Source organism: Equus quagga, chromosome 10 (genome assembly GCF_021613505.1).
Source record: "Equus quagga isolate Etosha38 chromosome 10, UCLA_HA_Equagga_1.0, whole genome shotgun sequence".
Taxonomy (NCBI): domain Eukaryota; kingdom Metazoa; phylum Chordata; class Mammalia; order Perissodactyla; family Equidae; genus Equus; species Equus quagga.
The window spans coordinates 2,461,154-2,479,247 of NC_060276.1; the positions used below are offsets into that span (position 1 = coordinate 2,461,154).

The following is an 18,094-nucleotide window of genomic DNA, read 5'->3' on the forward strand; positions in this document are numbered from 1 at the left end:
GTCACTGGGGCAGCATTGCAGGGCTTTCCCCAGGGGGCTGGCATGACTACTTCTGCCTTTCAGAAATGTTACCCAGGTAGAGATGTGGAGGAGTGTCTGGGGATGAGGCAATAGGAAACGGTTGCAGACAGCTGGGCAAGTGATGGTGAAGGCCTGGACCTGGGGGAGGGCAGTAGGGACAGAAATATCTCTAAAATAGAATGGATGGGCTCAGTGCCTGACTGGGGCAGGTATATAGAGAGGTAAGAGTCAAGGAGCAGAGTAAAGGAACCTAGAGATCCATTAGGACTCATCTTGGATGTCACTTCCTCCAGGAAGCCTTCCTAACCACGCCCAACCCCATGCTGGTTAGAGACCCCTGCTTGGAGCTCCCACTGCCCCAAGGATTATCTTGGGCATACACTCTGGCCTCCCTCCTCAGACCCTGGGCTTCCCGAGGCAGGGTCCCAGTCTGGCTGCTTCACCGCTGCCTCGCAGGCTCTGGCACAGGGGTCAGGTATGCAGCAGGGGCTCACTAAATCCTGGTTAGGTGAAGAGCTAAATGAGCAGGAGAGAGAGAGTGCTGCAAAAAGGCAGGGAGGCATGCTTCCTTTGGCCTGCCCTGCTCAGATCTCCCCCTGCCCCAACCCCACCTTCCCTGGGGCCCAGCTCCCAGCCCCCCGAATCCTGCCTGCCTGTTATCTGGCTGTCTGCCCCCTACCTTGGGGCAGGGGCTTGGCCCGCTGTGCTCCCTGCAGGTTGTGGCCCCCTGTCCTTCGCCCTCCCCAGCATTGGGCGTGATGGCATCATGAACTGTCAAGGCTGACCCAGTGACCCCACCCAGTTTCCGGTGGCCCCCTCACACAAGCAGGGCAACTGCCCCAGTGGCCTCAGAAGGCTCTGCAGACCCCGTGTCCCCACACAGCACAGCTGGCCAGTCCCACCCCCAGGGCTCGGCCAGGCTGAACCATCACTTCCCGAGGGCTCCTGGCACACTGCATGGTCAGCATCTCAGTCCTGGCCTAACTCATGTCTGCGTCTGCCTCCCCCACCAGGCAGACAGTCAGCTACTCCGGCCAGGGGGTGGTCACCACTGGGTCCTCAGGGCCGGGTCTGGCCTCACATGGATGAAACGCTCACTCCCCAAGAGTTGTGGAGTGAAAGAATGAAATAGGAGAGAGAACCCAGGTCAACCATGTCTCTCAGCCACCAGCCCACAGGCCTCATCATTTGCATCCCGGCCCTGACGACCCAGTCTCTCAAAAGGTGTGGAAAGAGCTCAGACAGCAGCAGGGCCCCCATACCTCATTCCTTCCAAATCTGGGGCCACCAGGCGGAGTCCCGCCCCAGGCGTCATGATCTGAAGGCAGACAATCTCCCCGCCTCTTGTGCTGCAGCCAAAGGAGAGAGCCAGGGAGGTGCTGGTAAGAAAGGCCTCCCCCTGCCCCGTCTGTGGGGGTGCTTCAAGGGCATTCTCCCACACGAGCCCCCTGGCTAATGTAGCAGGACACCCGCACCATTGCCTGGTTTAGGGTTTTTTTTTTGCTCTTGTCTCCTCTTGGGCCTTGAGCCCTCCTGGTGCTGCAGTCGAGCTTGGGTCACTGACCTCCAGGCCCCAGAGGAAGGGGAAGGTAGGACCCCTTCACTAATCTCCCAGTCTGAAGCCCAGCCCCCTTCAGGTACAGCAAGGGGCCTTCTGGGTGGAAACGGGACTGCCCAGCCCCAATGTACTGTCTGTAGGTGCCACCGTGATGCTGCCAACCACTTGCAGAGGTGAACCCTGCCTGTGGCCCCAGTGGACTGTCCAAAGTGGCTATTTATGAGGCCAGTGGGAATTCTGAGTTCGTGGGCTGATGGGAACTGAAGATGAACAAGATGCCAAGAAACCTACAGACCAAATTTGAAGTTGAGAGTCTGTGGGAAAGGAATGGTGGAGACTCGAGGGGTGACGGCATGTGACCAGGTGCCCATGAGCTGGACCCCATAGAGGATCAGACATTCTCAACACTCAAAGGGCCCCTTTGAGGGTTCCCATGCTCAGAACCTGGCCCAAGGGTGACCGCACACATCCCTCCAAGTCCAATGTATTTTTTGGCCCCACTGGAGGGCCTGACACCCAGAAGTTTCAGGCGGTGGTGATGGCCAGGGCTGAAGAGAATCTAGAGCTCACTGGCTTTATGGGGGTACCCTTCATCTCAAACCACACCTCCCCAGGTCTGTAGAGTAAGGCCTAAGCCACCCTTCAAGACCCAGCCCACATCATATTATGGCCACTCCCTCCTGCCTTCAGTTGCCCCTGGGCACTGAGCTGGGCTCTGGGGTGGAGATTGGGGTGGGCGCCAGGCCTGCCCTAGGGAATCTTCCAGCCCAGTGGGGGCAGGATGAGGCCAGAGTGGCATGGGTGCTGACTCTACTAAGCTGTAGGGCCATGCACAAATCCTGCCCCAGGGGCACCCGAGAAGCTTCATAGAGGTGTAGCCCAGGCCAGGCCAGGCCAGCTGGAGGGAGATGGGGAGGAGGAGGTGGCGGCTGGCAGGCGTCTTAAATGCTGAGACCAGATCTGGTGTGGCAAAGCGAATGGGCTTGAAGCAGAGGGTGAGGGGCTTGACAGGATCAGACTGGCACTTTAGAAAGGCCACTCCAGGGTCCCAGGAGGAAGAGAGATTGGAGGGGCCAGGGTGAAGGCAGGCAGGTGGGTAGTCCCTGCTTTGGGTGAGCCCAGGTGGCCCTGCTGCTCTCAGTCACTTTGGAGTTGACCCTGGTTTCTGACTCCAACCTATACCTGGAGGCTGTGGAAGACCAGGTCAGTGGGCTGTTCATCTCTGTGCCTCCAGGCTGAGACTTGATGCACTAGAGATGACCAGAAGGAAACGGAAGGGCTGCCAGGGACTGGGCCCTTCCCTACAGGAAGGCCAGGAGGGGGCCCAGTGCACACAGGCAGCTCTGATCCCCACCTGACTGCTCCTGCGATAATGACGACGACGGCATAAAGCTGCTGGCCGCTGGCCCTACTCTGCCCCATCTACAGCAAGTGGTGCCAGGAACCAGGGACACGTCCCACTTGGGGATGTCACAGGCAAGTAAAACAGTTTCTCACTGGCATTTCTTGCTATGTCAGAGGAAAGAGGAACAAGTGTTGCCCCAGCCTGCCCAAACCTGCACCTCTCCCTCCATGCCTTCCTCCTCCTTGTCATCCCCCTGAGTGATTCCTTCTTATAGACCCAGCTCAAATGGAGCCTCTTCTGGGGAGAGGCGGCTGTTGTGGATTGCACGGTGTCCCCCAAAAGATATGTTGAAGTCCTAGCCCTAACTTCCCGTAACTGTACCTGTGAATGGGGCCTCATTTGGAAATGGGGTCATCGCAGATGTGATTAGTTAAGATGAGGTCGTACTGGAGTAGGGCGGATCCTAATCCCAAATGACTGGCGTCCTTATAAAAAGAGGACATTTAGACCCAGACACACAGAGGGAAGAGAGCTATGTGAAGACAGAGGCAGAGATTAGAGTGATGGATCTACAAACTAAGAAACACCAAGGATTGCTGGCATTACCGGCAGCTAAGAGGAAGGCGTGGAACAGATCCCCCCCGAGCCCTCGGAGGGAGCACACAGCCCTGCCGACACCTTGATTTAGGTCTTCTGGCCTCCAGAACTATGAGATGATACATTCCTGTTGTTTAATCCACCCAGTTTCTGGTGCCTTGTCATGGCAGCCCCAGCAAATTCATACAGGGGCCTTCCAGCCTCTCCTCCTCTGCAGCCCCCCACCAGCACTGCCACATCCCCAGACGCTCAACCACACATCAGTTCTAGTCCAACCTGAAGTTCTCAGCTGGTCTGAGAGCTTCTGGAGTCCAGGAACACTCATCCAGTGTGGCCCCAGCGGCCTGCAGGAACGCAAGTGACGGTGGCCTGTGCCAAGGAGTGTATGACTCATGCAGCTAAAAGAGGGAGAGAGGCGGGGGAGGGAGGGAATACCTCCTTTCCTGGCCCCAACAGCCGCATTTCCCTGAGACGCCAGCAAGTGGCGATATTGGTCTGTTTCTTCCCGTGAAGACGGCCCTGCAAATCGGCAAGCCTGTAGTGAGGAAGACTGGATGATAGTAGCCAGGCACTGCACAAAGGACTTTATATGCATTATCCCATTTAGTTTGTGGGACAGCCTCGGGAGGTAGGTATCACTGCTCCCTATTTTACATGTGAGAACACTGAGGCACAGAGAGGTAAAGTGACTTGCTCAAGGTCACACAGCCAGTACAGGGCAATGCCAGGGTTTTCCCTTGTGCCAGAAGCTGTGCTCTTACTCACTGCTCTCTAGCTACTCTGCCAGGCAGCGTGCTGGGGCACAGCCTATAGGCCCTGCCCTGGTCAGGTGAGGCAGAGAGCCAAGAAAGCTTGAGCAGTGCTGTGATAGAGGCAGCAGCCGGGCCTGGGAACCCTCAAGCAGGCCAGCTTCTCTGGTAGAGGGTATCCCAGTGAGCTCAGTTCAAAAGGTGGGCAGGAGTTGTCCCACAGCAAGAGGGGAAAAATGAGATGAACCCAAGAAACCAGGCCCCAGGGTGCATGGAGGGAGAGCCCGTTCTACCGGCAAGCAGTGTGGGTGTGGGGCTGCTGGTGGAGACAAGTAGCTCAGATGTGGACACTTGCAGATGAGGGGCCTTTGGGCTATCCAGGCAGGTCTGGAGTCCCGAGCAGGATTCAAGTTCCAATGGGAGGAAAGAGACAGCTGAAGAGCCCCGAAGACACAGCCTTTGGACGTCCTTGTGTGGTATTCTTTCTGTCTCAAACGTTCAGCCCTCCCTGAAGTCCTTAAAAGGTTTGGCAGCTAAGACAGGGGTGTCCCTCCCGCTTGGCCTGCTGCATGAGATAAGGAGCTCACCTTCAGACTTGAGCCACGGGGGACGGGGCAGAGGCAGGCTTGGAAGGGGGCAGCCTGGGCAAGGCCATGCCTGGGGCCAAGGCTGTATAGTCTCCTGTCCCAGCCTGCCAGAAATCAGCTTTTGCTGAGGTGCTGTGGGACCCAGGGTTTGGCTGAGTCACTGCGCCCCATGGGCCTGGGCTCCCTCAAGGGCACAGCCAGACCTGGACCTCTCAGAGAGCCAGGCAGACAGGAGCTGGGCATGGGGACTAACGAGGGCTGCCTGATAGTGCAGATGGCTCCCCTGGAAGCTGCCCGGTGGGCTCCCGCTCTGTCGGGGCTGCGGGATCTGAGAGAAGCATCCAGCTGAGCCTCCCTGACAGCCCCTGTTGTGCCCTCTGAGGGGGGCTCCCTCCTTCCCGATGGAGGCTGCTCCGTTGAGAGACATCTCTGGTATCTGGAACATTCCATAATCTGGTCCCAGTTCTGTTTCCTGGCGCCTCACAGGCAAGTTTGGTCTCAGACTTCTGGCCTCCAGAACTGTGAGACAATACATTTCTGTTGTTTGAGCCCCCAGTTTGGAGTACTGTGTCACGGCAGCCCGAGCAGACTATGACAGCCACCCTGTTATGACAGCCACGTGATGAGGCTTAAACATACCCCCAAATTTTCTGGAATAAATGTTGAAATGCCTCTCAAATCCATAATACATCACAACCAAATTTCCTCCTATGTTCTCTTTTAAAAAGCATCTGAAACCATTCATTGCTTTAAAAAAAAAAAAAAGAAGAGAAATAAAGAGAAATCAGAGATGTGCATTGTTTGGGGTTGAATCGTGTCCCCTACAAAATTCACGTTGAAGCCCTAACCCCCAGGATGTCAGAATGTGACCTTATTTGGAAATAGGGTTGTTGCAGACATAATTAGTTAAGATGATGGCATAATGGAGTAGGGGGCCCTAATCTAATCTGACTGGGGTCCTTATAAGATGAGGAGATGACGACACAGACACGCACAGAGGGATGACCACGTGAGGACACAGGGAGAAGACGGCCATCTGCAAGCCGTGAAGAGAAGCCTCAGAAGAAGCCAACACTGCTGACACCTTGCTCTCGGACTTCCAGCCTCCAGAAGTGGGAGAAAATACATTTCTGTCATTTAAGCCCCCTAGTCTGTGGGACTTTGTTATGGCGGCCTCCGAGTCCCATCGATGCTGCTTTGTGAAGAGCTCTCAGATCTCTCCATTTGTTCCAAAGTTCTTACAGACAAAAGTTCAGACAAACAGGGGGGATCAAGAGAGGGAGGAAGTGAAGAGCAGGGGCATCTCTGGCAGGGAGGCCCTGGCTGCCTCCTCCCCAGCCCAGCAGTCCTGCTGCTCGGGCCATGGGCCACGGCTGGGGCTGGCCTCACATTCCTGGCTCCCCCTGGGCAGAGAAGGTCTGCAACCCCGCTCTCCTCCACCAGTCTGTGCTGCAGCAGGTGGGCCTGTCTCCCTCCTGGCACAGAGGAAGTGGCCCTGAGGACTGTGGTCGCATACAAACGGTTGTGGGGCTTGAGTTGGGGAGGGGAGTAGGGGCTTGCAGTGGCGTTAGAAGAGCTGGAACAGCCCCTGGAGCCCCTGAAAGTGACCTGTAGGGTCAGGTGCTCTGCCACTCTGGCCTCCAGGTCTTCCAAGAGTGTCACAGAGGCACAACTCTTAGCAGACCTGGATTTGGGCAAAGCTCCCAATCCAGGCAGGTGCTTTAAACAGCGACAACAGGGCAGTGATGCTCTCAGCAGGACGTAGCACAGTTCAGCACAAAGTACAAGGAGGTATCGATTGCTCTTCATCCGCAGATAAGAGAGCACCATTATCTGCGAGGCTCAGAAATCAGGGCAAATCAGGGCCCCACCTGGAGTGAGATCACCAGCACTCGGCCTGCCCCTGCCCTGTCACTCCACTGCCGGACCCTCCCATCTGACTGGCTCACAAGCCAGAGCCAGCTCTCGGCCCCACCTGGGCTCCCAGCTCCCAGTGGGGCTAGGGAGGGGCTAGGCAGACTCAGCATGCGCTCAATTCACATTGCCCAAGACACTTTGGCTCTGCCTCTGTCCACACTGGCAAAGAAGGCAGCTTTGAGCAGTGCTGGGGACTGCGGAGTCCCCTTCCCCGGCAGGAGGCGGAGGACAGCGTTGGCAGGTTGAACTTGGCCAACTTACAGGAGAGCCGGGAATAAGCCTAAGAATGGCAGGGCTGGTGCCCCGGTGACAGGCCCTCTCCAACCCTGGAGTTGGTACTTTTTCTCAGAATGTTGTGGCCACCACTGGGCTTAGTGGTCAAGGGTTAAAGTGACACAGATAAACATTAAACAGACAAGAGTGATGCGCTCTCTCCTTGGAGGCCAGGTTGCTTTTCTCCTTTCAGCCCTAGGACATCCAGCCAGACAGGGCCTTACTGATTTATGTGCCCCATCCTGTCCCTGGGCACATGGGGACACTGACCCTGAGGTCCTACAGAGAGGTGACCTAGCAGAGGTTTCACAGTGACTGAGTGGCAGGCAGAGATGAGTAGCTGGTTACCTGCTCAATCCAGGGGTGGATCTTGCCAGAGCAGGTGGGTCTTGGCTCTTCTCAGAAGGCCCGTCCTCATCCACCACCTCAACCCTTTGGGCAAGAAGAGAAACAGATGACCGTCCCCAGGGCACTCACGTCCCGCTCAGCTGCCCCAGAGCTTGCTGCTCCTGAAGCGTATGCTTTCTTTTAGTGGAGTCTAGGGCCATGAGGTGGCCCAGGCTAGGGGCTCAGAAACTCAAGCTCGGGATAAGGACAGCATACAGGATTGAATAGGGTCCTCCCAAAATTCATGTCCCCGTGGAACCTGGGAATGGGACCTTATTGCAAATAGGGTCTTTGCAGATGTGGTTAGTTAAGATGAGGTCGTACTGAGTTAGGGTGGGCCCTAAATCCAATGACCAGTGTCTTTATAAGAAGAGGGAAATTTGGACACAGACACATAGAGAAAAGAAAAGTCATGTGATGGTGAAAGCAGAGACTAGAGTGGTGTGTCTACAAGCCAAGGAATGCCAAAGACCGCTGGCCACCACCCGAGTTTGGGAGAGAGGCCGGGACAGCTGCTCCCTCAGAGCCCTCAGAAGGAGCCAACCCTGGTGACACCTTGGTCTTGGACTTCCGGCCTCCAGAACTGGGAGACAATACATTTCTAGGATTTATGCCACCCAGTTTGTGGTACTTTGTTATAGCAGCCCCAGGAACCTAATACAGCCAGTAAGAGCACACCATTATCTGTCACTCCTTCTGTGCTGCCACTACCCTCTGCTGGCTGTATTCCAGTCCACCTCTGGGCCTTTGCACCAGCTGGGCCTTCTGCCTGGAACACTAAGCATGCTAGCTCCTCCCTGCTTCTCAGTCCTCAGCTCGCTAAGCTACATCATGTCCACCCAACACAATGTCCCTAAAATTCAACTTTCCAGAAGTTTCTTCCCTGTCTTCCTCAAATATTCTCTTCTCCCAGAAGACGTCCTGTCTCAACTAATGGTGACACCCCTCCTTCATTCAGCTGGAATGTCCTAATGTCTTGATCATTCCTTGTTGAACTCTGTTCACTCTTTAGGGCCCCTCTCCAATGTCATGGTCACTTCCAAGAGCCTGGCCAGGCAGGGGCTCCCAATGGCAAGCCTCTGGGCTCCAGACCAATGGTCCTTCCTGCCCAGCCTTTGTCCAGCCCGTCTCCAGCAGGTGGGGGAGGGCAAGGAAGCAACTCCTTCGTACCCTGGTCGCTACTTTTGCTTCTGAACCTCAGAGGCCCTTGGAAACACTACAGCTCCATCTTGGTTCAGGGGCCTAGCCCTGCTAGCCATTGGCAAATGGAAGTTTCTGGCCACAAGCTGTGTTCTCTCAGCCAGGCTCCTGCCTATATAGAACTGGCTGCCAGGGCCACATGTGCCACCACAGCCACCTAGGTGCTCACCTGGCCTCTTGACAAAAGCTACCACCCCCTCACAACTCCTCCTGCTCAGGGACAGCAGCCAGCACCCACATCCCGCCCCTGCCAGCAGGAGGCCTTCTCCGGGGTCAGCAACAGGCTTCCAAGGCTTCCCGTGCTGACACTTACCTCTTCGCAATGAACGGGGCCTGCGTCTCCTGGGCAGGGCTGCTAGAAAGGAGGCAGAAAGGTGACATGTTGGGCAGAACCCGTGGACAGGTGACATCATGACCGCTCTGCCTCAGAGGGTCCTGGGCCTCTCTCTCATTCCCAACACCTTGCCTGCCCTGATAGCAGCAGTCAGACCTCTCAGTTTTCCAGAAAGTACATCTGAGAATCCCAGAAGGTCCGGCTCGAAGGGCCCTCTCAACGCACCCCTCACCAGCCAGAGGAAGATCAGAGCCCTGAGGGGAAGGGAACTGTCCCAGAGCGTGGAGCAACTCACCTGGGGCTCTTCTTGGCCGCTGACAGGACGTACGAGTGCTCCCGGGAAGCTGTCTTCCTCACCACACTGCTTGCAGCCTCTGACCTGGGGTGGCACAGGGAGGGAGCATCTGATGGCGTAAGGCAGGACTCAGAATGGCTCGGGGCCACCCCAGGGACGAGAGTGGGCAAAGCCAGAGTAGCGCCTGCTCTGAGGACTATTCCAAAGAAACGCGGAGACCAAGGGAAGGGCGACCATGTTTATGGAGCACGGAGTGCGGGCCCAGCCCTGCACTGGCTGCTGCCAATTCACACTGCCTCAGTGACTCCTTACTATCCGGGAAGGTACGGGCCAGTATCATCCACAATTTGCAGCTGAGACAACCAAGGCATGGGGACCTTTGGTGACATACCCGAGATCACACACCCAGCCAGTAGCAGAGCAGGCAGTCAGTGCCCGGCAGCCTGGCTCCAGAGCTCCTGGCTCTTCCCCTGCATCTCCCAGGCCCGGAGACCCCTGCCCTTAGAATTGCCCATCTGCCGGGCCTTTAGCACAGGGGCTTCACTGTTTCCTAAGCCAGTAGATGTTGGGACTGGGGGCATGCTGAGCACGAGGGGACTTTATTTCCTCAGGTTCTAGCTGCCGCCCAAGCACCCAGGTCTCACTTTGGGGTGAGGGGCATTGGCACCTCTGGAGCCTAGCCCTGCCCCCCAGGCACTAGGCCCTGCCCGGACTCTGCACACACAGCACACACAGTGGGCTCCTCCAATTTGCTCAGGACCCTTTATAACAAACTGATCTAAAGTCCTGAAGCACCTCCCTCCCCACCCTGCGTCCACACACTGATGAGGCCTCCCCCAGACGTTCATTACCTAGGCTCTGCCCCATAGAAGGTTTACAAGAGGGTCCCCAGCACTGCACGGGTGATTCTGGGACTCAAGGAATGACACCTGTTGCCGGCAGCCACTCCTCCAGCAAACGTGCCAGTGCTGATGTGCTTCCTGTTGTGCATTTCGTCACCCCCGCTGGCACAATTTCTATTTTACCAGTTTGCGGAGACTTGAGCCCCTGCCCTGCCCGTGGGATGCCCAGCGGGCACCGTTACCTCCGTTTCTGCTCGTCAGAAGAGAAGGGCATCTCCTCCTCTTCAGCGGCCCCTGATGCTGAGCTGCGCCTGATGTTGTAGGGCGCCCTGGGGGCAGGGGAGGGGTTGAGGATGCTGGCAGTTATGGCCCTTCTGCCCCCTACCTCTGCCCCTGTTCCCTGTCATAGGCTGCTACTCTCAGCAGCTTAGCTTCCTGATTTACAACAATACGTGCTGGCTTCGCTGCCTCTGGGCCTTTGCTCATGCCACTTCTTCCTCCTCAAGAGCTAGCCCTCCTCCCTCTCCCTGTTCCAACCCAACCGTCCCCCAAGACCAAGTTCAAGCCTCATCCCTTCTCCAAAAAGATTCTCTAGCTGCTCCATGTCACTGGATGATGGCAACAAGGGACAAGCAATATAAAGATGTGGGGCTCCTGGGAACTGTGGACACAACCCACCCCTCTGTCCAGAGTGCCCCCTCCCTGGGCACACAGGAGGGGGCCTTTGATAGGGGTCAAAAGGGGAGCTCTGGAGGGAACCCCAAAGATTTATATCCAAGAAGTAGCTAAGATTTAGGCACAAAATGCCCATCAACTGATAGGCTGCCAGGGCCAGCCGCTTGCTTAGGATCATCAGGCCCCAGCCCAGCCTGGCCCGGCCCAGAAGGCCCAAGAAACACAGCCAGCCAGTAGCAGCCCCAGGCCCCCATGACCCTTTCTCCAGACCCATCAGCACCTTCTACAAGCTCCTTCAGCCCCTGCTTTGCCTTCTGTCAGAAGTGCAATGTGCACAGCTGTCTAACTTTCTGGGGCTTGTTGTCTTCTGGTGGGCTCCATGCCACAGTGGCAACTGGCAGGGATGTCAGGCCAGCGGGACAAGCACTCCCAGGCCATGCTTAGAGGCAAGCGGCCAGATGCCCTCAGCAGGCCCGGTGTTTGGGCTCATCCCTTGCAGGAAGGAACCGAGCTGGGTCTGTGATTATATACGTACAGCTTCTTGTAATCCTCAGTGGTCATCTTGTAGCCGGAGGAGGAGGGACAGGGAGGCCCAGCGGGAGCTGCTCTCACCAGACCGGCAGCGCTGGAGAGGCAAGGAGTTTCCGTGTGCCCACCCGCAAGTCCCCTCCTCGCTTCCAGATTTGCCCACGGGGCCCAGCGGGCACATGGCAGGTGGATGAAGGGGTGCTAGTGGCCTTTCCTCTTTGCTCTCAGGCCTGCCAGACACCCAGAACATCCGTGCCACCCTGAGCAGGGCAGCCCTCCTACCATAGGCAGACCCAGCCCCTGGGGCTCTGCCTTTTTGATGGAGCCCAGGTGCAGCCTGACGCCAAGATGCTCTGACGGCATGCCGCCTCCGCCTGCCGGGAGAAGGTGGGCTAAAGCACACCGCTCAGTGCAATCAGTCAGCAAGTCGAGGCTGCGAGCCCCTCCCAGCCTCCTCCCTGCACCTCTGCTCCAGGTGTTTAAAGCACCTGCCTGGATTGGGAGCTTTGCCCAAATCCAGGTCTGCTAAGAGTTGTGCCTCTGTGACACTCTTGGAAGACCTGGAGGCCAGAGTGGCAGAGCACCTGACCCTACAGGTCACTTTCAGGGGCTCCAGGGGCTGTTCCAGCTCTTCTAACGCCACTGCAAGCCCCTACTCCCCTCCCCAACTCAAGCCCCACAACCGTTTGTATGCGACCACAGTCCTCAGGGCCACTTCCTCTGTGCCAGGAGGGAGACAGGCCCACCTGCTGCAGCACAGACTGGTGGAGGAGAGCGGGGTTGCAGACCTTCTCTGCCCAGGGGGAGCCAGGAATGTGAGGCCAGCCCCAGCCATGGCCCATGGCCCGAGCAGCAGGACTGCTGGGCTGGGGAGGAAGCGGCCAGGGCCTCCCTGCTCCAGTGACCAGGGCTGGTCAGGACTGGCTTAAGGGCTGGGCACCAGTAGTGGCCCAGGGTGTCCCAGAGGCCTGGCTGCTGGGAGACCAGAGTGCCCAAACGGAGCACGCATCCACCTGGGGGGTTTCGGTTCCCACACTGCTCTCCAGGGCCCCGCCCTACATAGGAACAGAGTTGCCACTCGCCACCCCCGCAGTGACAGGCAGAGTGTTCTCTCTGCTGTGAGCTTGGCCAGCGCCCCACAGACACACCTTTTCGGAGCTCCATTGGCCTTGGGGAAGTGCTGCCGGGGCTGGGACGAGCTGTCTATGGGCTTGGTGAACACTCCCCTAAAAGAGAGCCCAGAAGAAGCAGCCTGGTGAGCTCCCCCGGGAGAAGCCAGGGGCTGGTGCAGGTGGGTACAGGGAGGCGGGCAGGGTCCTGCTGTCACCTACCGGATGATATAGCCAGTGGGAGCCCTTGTGCTTGGAGGCCTGCCAAGGGGAAAGAAGGTATGAAGTGAAGTGAGGCCTCATTGGAGGGCCCAGGGTGCCCTACTTTCTCCTGTCCCCAGCAACAGCAAAGCGGGTTGGTTGGCGGGTGTCCCAGTATGGTCAGAGCAAGGGGTGCAAGAGTGGCTGGCCTGGCTGCCAGTTCAGCTCTGCCTGTCTCCCTCATGCTCCCCAGGAAAAGTACCTGTGGCTGATTTTTCCGGGGCCAGCCTGGCCCAGCTCTAGCTTGCAGCAGGTGCCCAGGAAGGTGTGTTCCATGGCTGGGCATTCGCTGCAGAGGTGTCCCCTCCAAAGTCTGGCTTCTCCCTGGCCTGCCGGGCCCCAGTACTTCCCTGAGCAAGAGCTCTTCTGGAATTACTGACAGTCTCCCACCCTCTACTCTCAGAGCTGGAGTAGATCCAGCTCAGGCTGGAGGCTCCATGGTGAGAGGCTTGGGGCTAAGGCCACGGCAGGCAGAGCCCATGGCCCCTGGCCTGACCCTCTGCCCCTGTACAGCCTCCTCCAGGAAGGCTCATGAGGGCCCAAGGGGCAGAGACCAGGCATGAGCCAACCAAGGCCAACTGCCCCTCCCTCCCCACTCCTCTGGGGGCCAGCTCCTCCAGCCCCTGGGATGCCCACATCCCAAATCTTAATGGAAGTTTGAGACTGGAGGGCATGGCCAAGGCTTGGTCAGTGGCTGGAAAACATTAGGCTCCACGTGCTAGATGCCTCCTGTTTGGGAGCAAGTGAGCACTGAGAGAGCTCAGAGGACTTGGTGGGGGCAGCCAAGAGCTAACAGTGTAGGGCAGCCAGGGCTGTGAGTTCCAGGCTCAGGAGCAGGGGACAAGGACCCAGCAGATGGCCCTTCTGTCTAGCAATAGAGGAGCTTGGGGACCTCATGCAGGCAGGCAGGAAGGGCAGCACAGAGCCTGTGTTCTCCATCCCCACAGAGCCTGTCCTTAACAGGGGACAGCCTCCTGGAGGTGACCAAGTTGCAGGAACATTTTGGGTGGGACCTGAGAAAGGAAGGTCACTTATCCCACTTCTAGCCACACAAGCATTTGTGGCTGAAATACCTATGGCCTGGGGAGGCTGGGCCACAGCCCCTGGCTGACTCTGGACCCTTTCTGGGAAAGAATGAGAGCCAAAGTTTATGTAAACTTCCAGGCACTCCAGCTCTGAGTCACAGCATCCCAGAATGTGCCTTCCAAATGCAGCTTCAAACCGAAGCCCAGAGTGAGAACTGCACCCCCCGAAGTAAACAAGCCCCCCAACGAGCAGGCTACCTTTGAACTATTCTCAGGCCCTTGCCAACCTTGCCAACCTTGCCAACTGCGGCTCTCACAACTGCAATTCTCTTTCGTGTTCATCTCTCTACTTGGTTCGTGCCCCTGTTCCCTGCCAGGATGTCAGTTTCCTGAGGAGAGGGCTGTGTCCTTTGTGGCCAGCACAGGACCTGGCAGGTAGCAGGCGCCAGTCACTGTGGGATGATGGGCAAGGCTAAAGTTACTGGAGGCAGCCCCTGGGGCTAGCAGTGAACTTGGCCACCTCCTTTCCAGCTGCTTCCAATGCTTCTACTACCACCCAAGGCAGGCTCTGGCCCTGCACTCGCTGCCGCTGCCACTGCCAGCTGTTCGGAGCAAGAATCAAGCCCGCACTTTGTGGTCCCCTTACTCCTCAGGAGGAGTTCCTCCAGACACGGCCAGGAGGTGCTGGCACTTCAGAGTCTCTCTGGACAGTACTATGCAAAAGTCCTCTAAGTAGAGGGGGGATGGGCCGTTCCCCTCAGCCAGCTGTCAAAATATGTCATCCTGAACTAGGGAGACAGTTGGAGCAAACATGTGAATCTCCTCTGGCATGCTGGTTACCAGGCGCACTCAGCAGGCAGGCTACCGACGGGGGGACGTCATGTGCGACTCTCGAAGCCACCCGAAGCACCTCAGGGACATTGTCTCACTCCCTGCAGAGGGGTCTCAGTGACAATTTCGATCCTAGTTGACAGCTGGCGCCACGGAGGCCCAGCAGGGAAGGCTGTCAGCCCCAAGGCCACACAGCCAGGCCAGGCACCTGGATCCAGTGACCCCTGCTTCCCATTCCCAAGAGTGAGCAAAGCAGAAACGCTCGTGTTTCCTGTGGATTTCAGAAAACTCACTGCAGACCCTGATGTCCCTTCATCAGGTGGCTCAGGCTCCCTCCCCAACCTCTGAGGACTGCAGCATGGGGCCCGCCCCCCAGTCATGTGGGCATCACCTCTTACCTGGCAGCTGATGACAAAGATGTGGCACGGCTCCGGCCAGAGGGCAGCTCGCTGGGGAAAGAGGGGTCCCAAAAGAGTGGCTCCCAAGCTCCATGCCATCTGCCACCCTGTGGCCTCCATCCTAGAGGCTGCCTGCTGGGCCCCAAGGCAGGGGAGGTGGGATGCAGTATATGCACCCCAGGAACTTGGCCCACCATTGCCGTCGCCCCTTCCCTGTCCCCGGCCTGCCTCTACATGCCATAAGCATGTGCCGTACCTGGGGCTTTCCCACTCTGTGACTTTGGTTGAGTCTCGCCCTCTGCTGGATTGCTTTCTCAGGCTCCGGCCTCCCCAGCTGGCCTGTGGCCACATGGCCTGGCCTAGCTCTGAATGGTGGAAGCCCTTCGGCATCTCCAGGTATGGACGGGCGCCCCCGTGGATCACAACCCCGTCCCCGCCAGCCCTCCTGGCCTCCTGGACTTACAGTGTGCAGCCCTCCGATTCATCCTGCTTGGTGATCCAGCTCTTGTCCCCCTTCAGTGTGGTTCGCACCTTCATCTGCTTGAGGACGTTATTGCGTTCCTCTTCACCCGGTGGGAGAGGCTTCCCTGGTGGGGGCAAGACCACACAGCCTCAGAAGGGAAGCCTAGCCCAGGACCCTAGGGCCTCCTTTCCAGCCCCCCCAATATGCCACTCTCATTCTGCTGCCCAGGCAGTGCTTGTGGCCCTTGCAGGGCAGGCCTGGAAGAAGGCAGCCACATGCCAAGCCCGGGACAAGAGGGAGCCCAGGCCTCACCTTTAGTGCTGCCTCCGAGAGCTGAGATGCTCATGGCGTTTGCTCTGCAGGTCCTTTCTCAGTTGATTCAACAGGGCTCCTGGGGGCAAAAGCAAGCACACGGCTTGTCACTTCATGCATTTATAATGGCTCCAGGTTACCATGTGGTTCCTGGCACACCAAGACTATCCAGACTGTCTGCTTGGGCATTGGGAAGCAAGAGTTGGTGGAGTCCTGGGTGGTGAGCAGAGGTCCCCACTGGGCAGCGTAGCCACCTTCCTGCCCAAGGCCGCTCTCCTGGGGAACACAGCCTGGCTGCCAGGGGCTGTCTGCTCGAGAGATGGCTGATAAGGGCAGACCACAAGCCCTCCTAGAGACTCTGATGGCCAGACTCTGGGCCCTGGTGAGGCCCATGCAGACGGCGGGCTCCCTGGGGGCCAGCATGGTGGACTCAGAAGGAGGGACTGGGGTAGGGCAGGGGCTGGGGACCAAAAGCTTTGGGATTGGCCCATCTCTCTTATTCCTTAGTAGCTGTCTGACAGACCTTGGGCCAGTTAGCTAACCTCTCTGGGCTGCCTCAGTGTCCTCATTTGTAAAATAGGAGTTTAAAAAAATCTACGCATCAGGACTGCTGTGAGGACAGAATGCACTCATGTTCTTGCAAGTGCTCAGTACCATCTGGTACGCAAAGATCACAGGGCAGTTGGATAGGAGCCAAGCAGCAGTGAAACTCAACTTGTCCTTGCTGGGAGAGGGGACTGCCGGTGGTCCTCAATCAGTGCAAACACAGCCTGGGGGTGTGCAGGCCTGTGTGGTTCAGGTGTTGGCTCCATCTCCAGAAGAGAAAGCCCGGAGTCCCACTGCCAACTCCTAATGACCCTCGGGGACCAGGCGAGGGTGGGGATCTATGAGGTGAGGATTCTATGATCTTCTTTCTCTTCCTTTCTCTGCCTTCTCGCACTGCTTGCCCTCCTGGCCTCCTCGATGCCCTTGAGCCAGGTGCTGCCCTCCCGTGGCCAGTGAGGGGTGGGCCATGGTGTCGGTGAGGTCTCTGAAGCTTTCACAGCGCCATGAAGGCTGTTTGCCCCAGGAGGGTCTGGGGTGACAAAGCCGGCTCTCCAGGCTGCCGGGAGATGGAAGGCCCACGTCATGGGTCTAGTTGAAGCCCTGAACCGCCACAGCTGGCCCCTTGGGCCTCAAGAGAGGGGCTGGAAGCTCATGTGAGTGGTGACAACGGGCAGCAGGGGCCCAGGCTCCACCAGCACAGTCCTGAGGCAGAGCAGCCTCCTTCTTAGGGGGCCTGCCCCTCTCTGGGCCCATGCAGGGCCAGGCCCTGAGCAACCAGGCTCTGCTGCCAGCTGGCAAGGCCTGGACACGTTTCTGTGGAGGTTAGGGGCACACTAAAACAGGCAGGCAGGGGGCCAAGAGCAAACCAAATTTGCCACATCAGCAAGAGCTGGCGTTCCCATAAACTGCACTGAGTGAGCAGCCCAGGAGGCCCGAGCCTGCTGCATGCCAGGAACAGCACCTCATCACCAGGAATGGGTGCCCCCGTGCCCAGCCCTGCACCAAGGCTGCCATAGCAGAGTTCATTCCACAGGTGATCCCCAGACCATAGAGGCCCAACTGTCCCATCCCAACAGCCATGGAGTGGCCCAACCGGGCAGGTCACATAGAGTCGCCACCTGAGATCTTGGTCCCTTGCTCTTCTTGTGCTGCTGACTGACTGTGAGACCTTGGGTGAGTCCCTCACCTCCTCTAGGCCTCAGCTCAAGACTTGGTCTTTAGGTTCCTTCAAGAACTCATCAGTTTTCCCTTGACAAACCTGTTGACCACGTTGCCTAGAAGTTTTCTGCCAAATCAGAACCAAATAAGCCACTTCCAAAATCAGGACAGACTTACGCACATGCAGAATGACAGAGGCAGAGGGGCCACTGGCAGCTCCCAGGCGAAAGGGACTGAAACCCACACAAGAGCCCACAGTGAGGGAGAGTGGAGTTGGCAGGGGACTCCGTGCTGCCTCATTTCCTTACAGTAAGAAGACTCAGGGCTTACTGCTCTACCTGACCAGGCAGAGACAAGGGCCAAGGCTTCGTCTCAGAAATAAAATGTCATTTTTTTGATGGGACAATAAATCTGAGAGTCAGGCAGAAGCATCTTCCCCGGGACTGAAGATTGGAAAGCAGCTGTTTGGGACAAGGAGCCTTTAAAGTGATGAGTCCCAGCCAGACTGATGGACACACGAGATTTGAATTATGTCGTAGCTAGAGATCTGGCTTCTCCCTCCATTTTGCCACCCCCTCCTCTTCCCACACCCTCACAGCCCCGGTTCAGGCCAGTCACTTCTGACCTCCTCCCTGGACCACCTGCTTTCATCAGTGCTTCCTTCCAGCAGCACTCATCGGCCC

General features: G+C 57.6%; 1 protein-coding gene across 9 annotated transcripts in view; it reads right to left on the reverse strand.

Moving 5' to 3' along the window:
* ZNF185 (zinc finger protein 185 with LIM domain) overlaps positions 1-18,094 on the reverse strand; it is a 65,885-nt gene that overhangs the window by 34,866 nt on the left and 12,925 nt on the right. For 4 of the 9 annotated variants that reach the window (XM_046672785.1, XM_046672784.1, XM_046672778.1 and 1 more), the window contains exons 2-12: positions 15,708-15,786; positions 15,396-15,519; positions 14,933-14,983; positions 12,640-12,678; positions 12,457-12,534; positions 11,316-11,405; positions 10,348-10,434; positions 9,264-9,347; positions 8,948-8,989; positions 7,396-7,479; positions 1,284-1,370 (exon numbers count right to left, since the gene is read on the reverse strand). In XM_046672785.1, the coding sequence (XP_046528741.1) occupies positions 1,284-1,370; positions 7,396-7,479; positions 8,948-8,989; positions 9,264-9,347; positions 10,348-10,434; positions 11,316-11,405; positions 12,457-12,534; positions 12,640-12,678; positions 14,933-14,983; positions 15,396-15,519; positions 15,708-15,741 (800 nt within the window). In that variant the 5' untranslated portion in view covers positions 15,742-15,786. The remainder of the gene's footprint in view (positions 1-1,283; positions 1,371-7,395; positions 7,480-8,947; positions 8,990-9,263; positions 9,348-10,347; positions 10,435-11,315; positions 11,406-12,456; positions 12,535-12,639; positions 12,679-14,932; positions 14,984-15,395; positions 15,520-15,707; positions 15,787-18,094) is intronic. The other 5 variants (XM_046672777.1, XM_046672779.1, XM_046672783.1 and 2 more) reach the window with 5 other exon arrangements.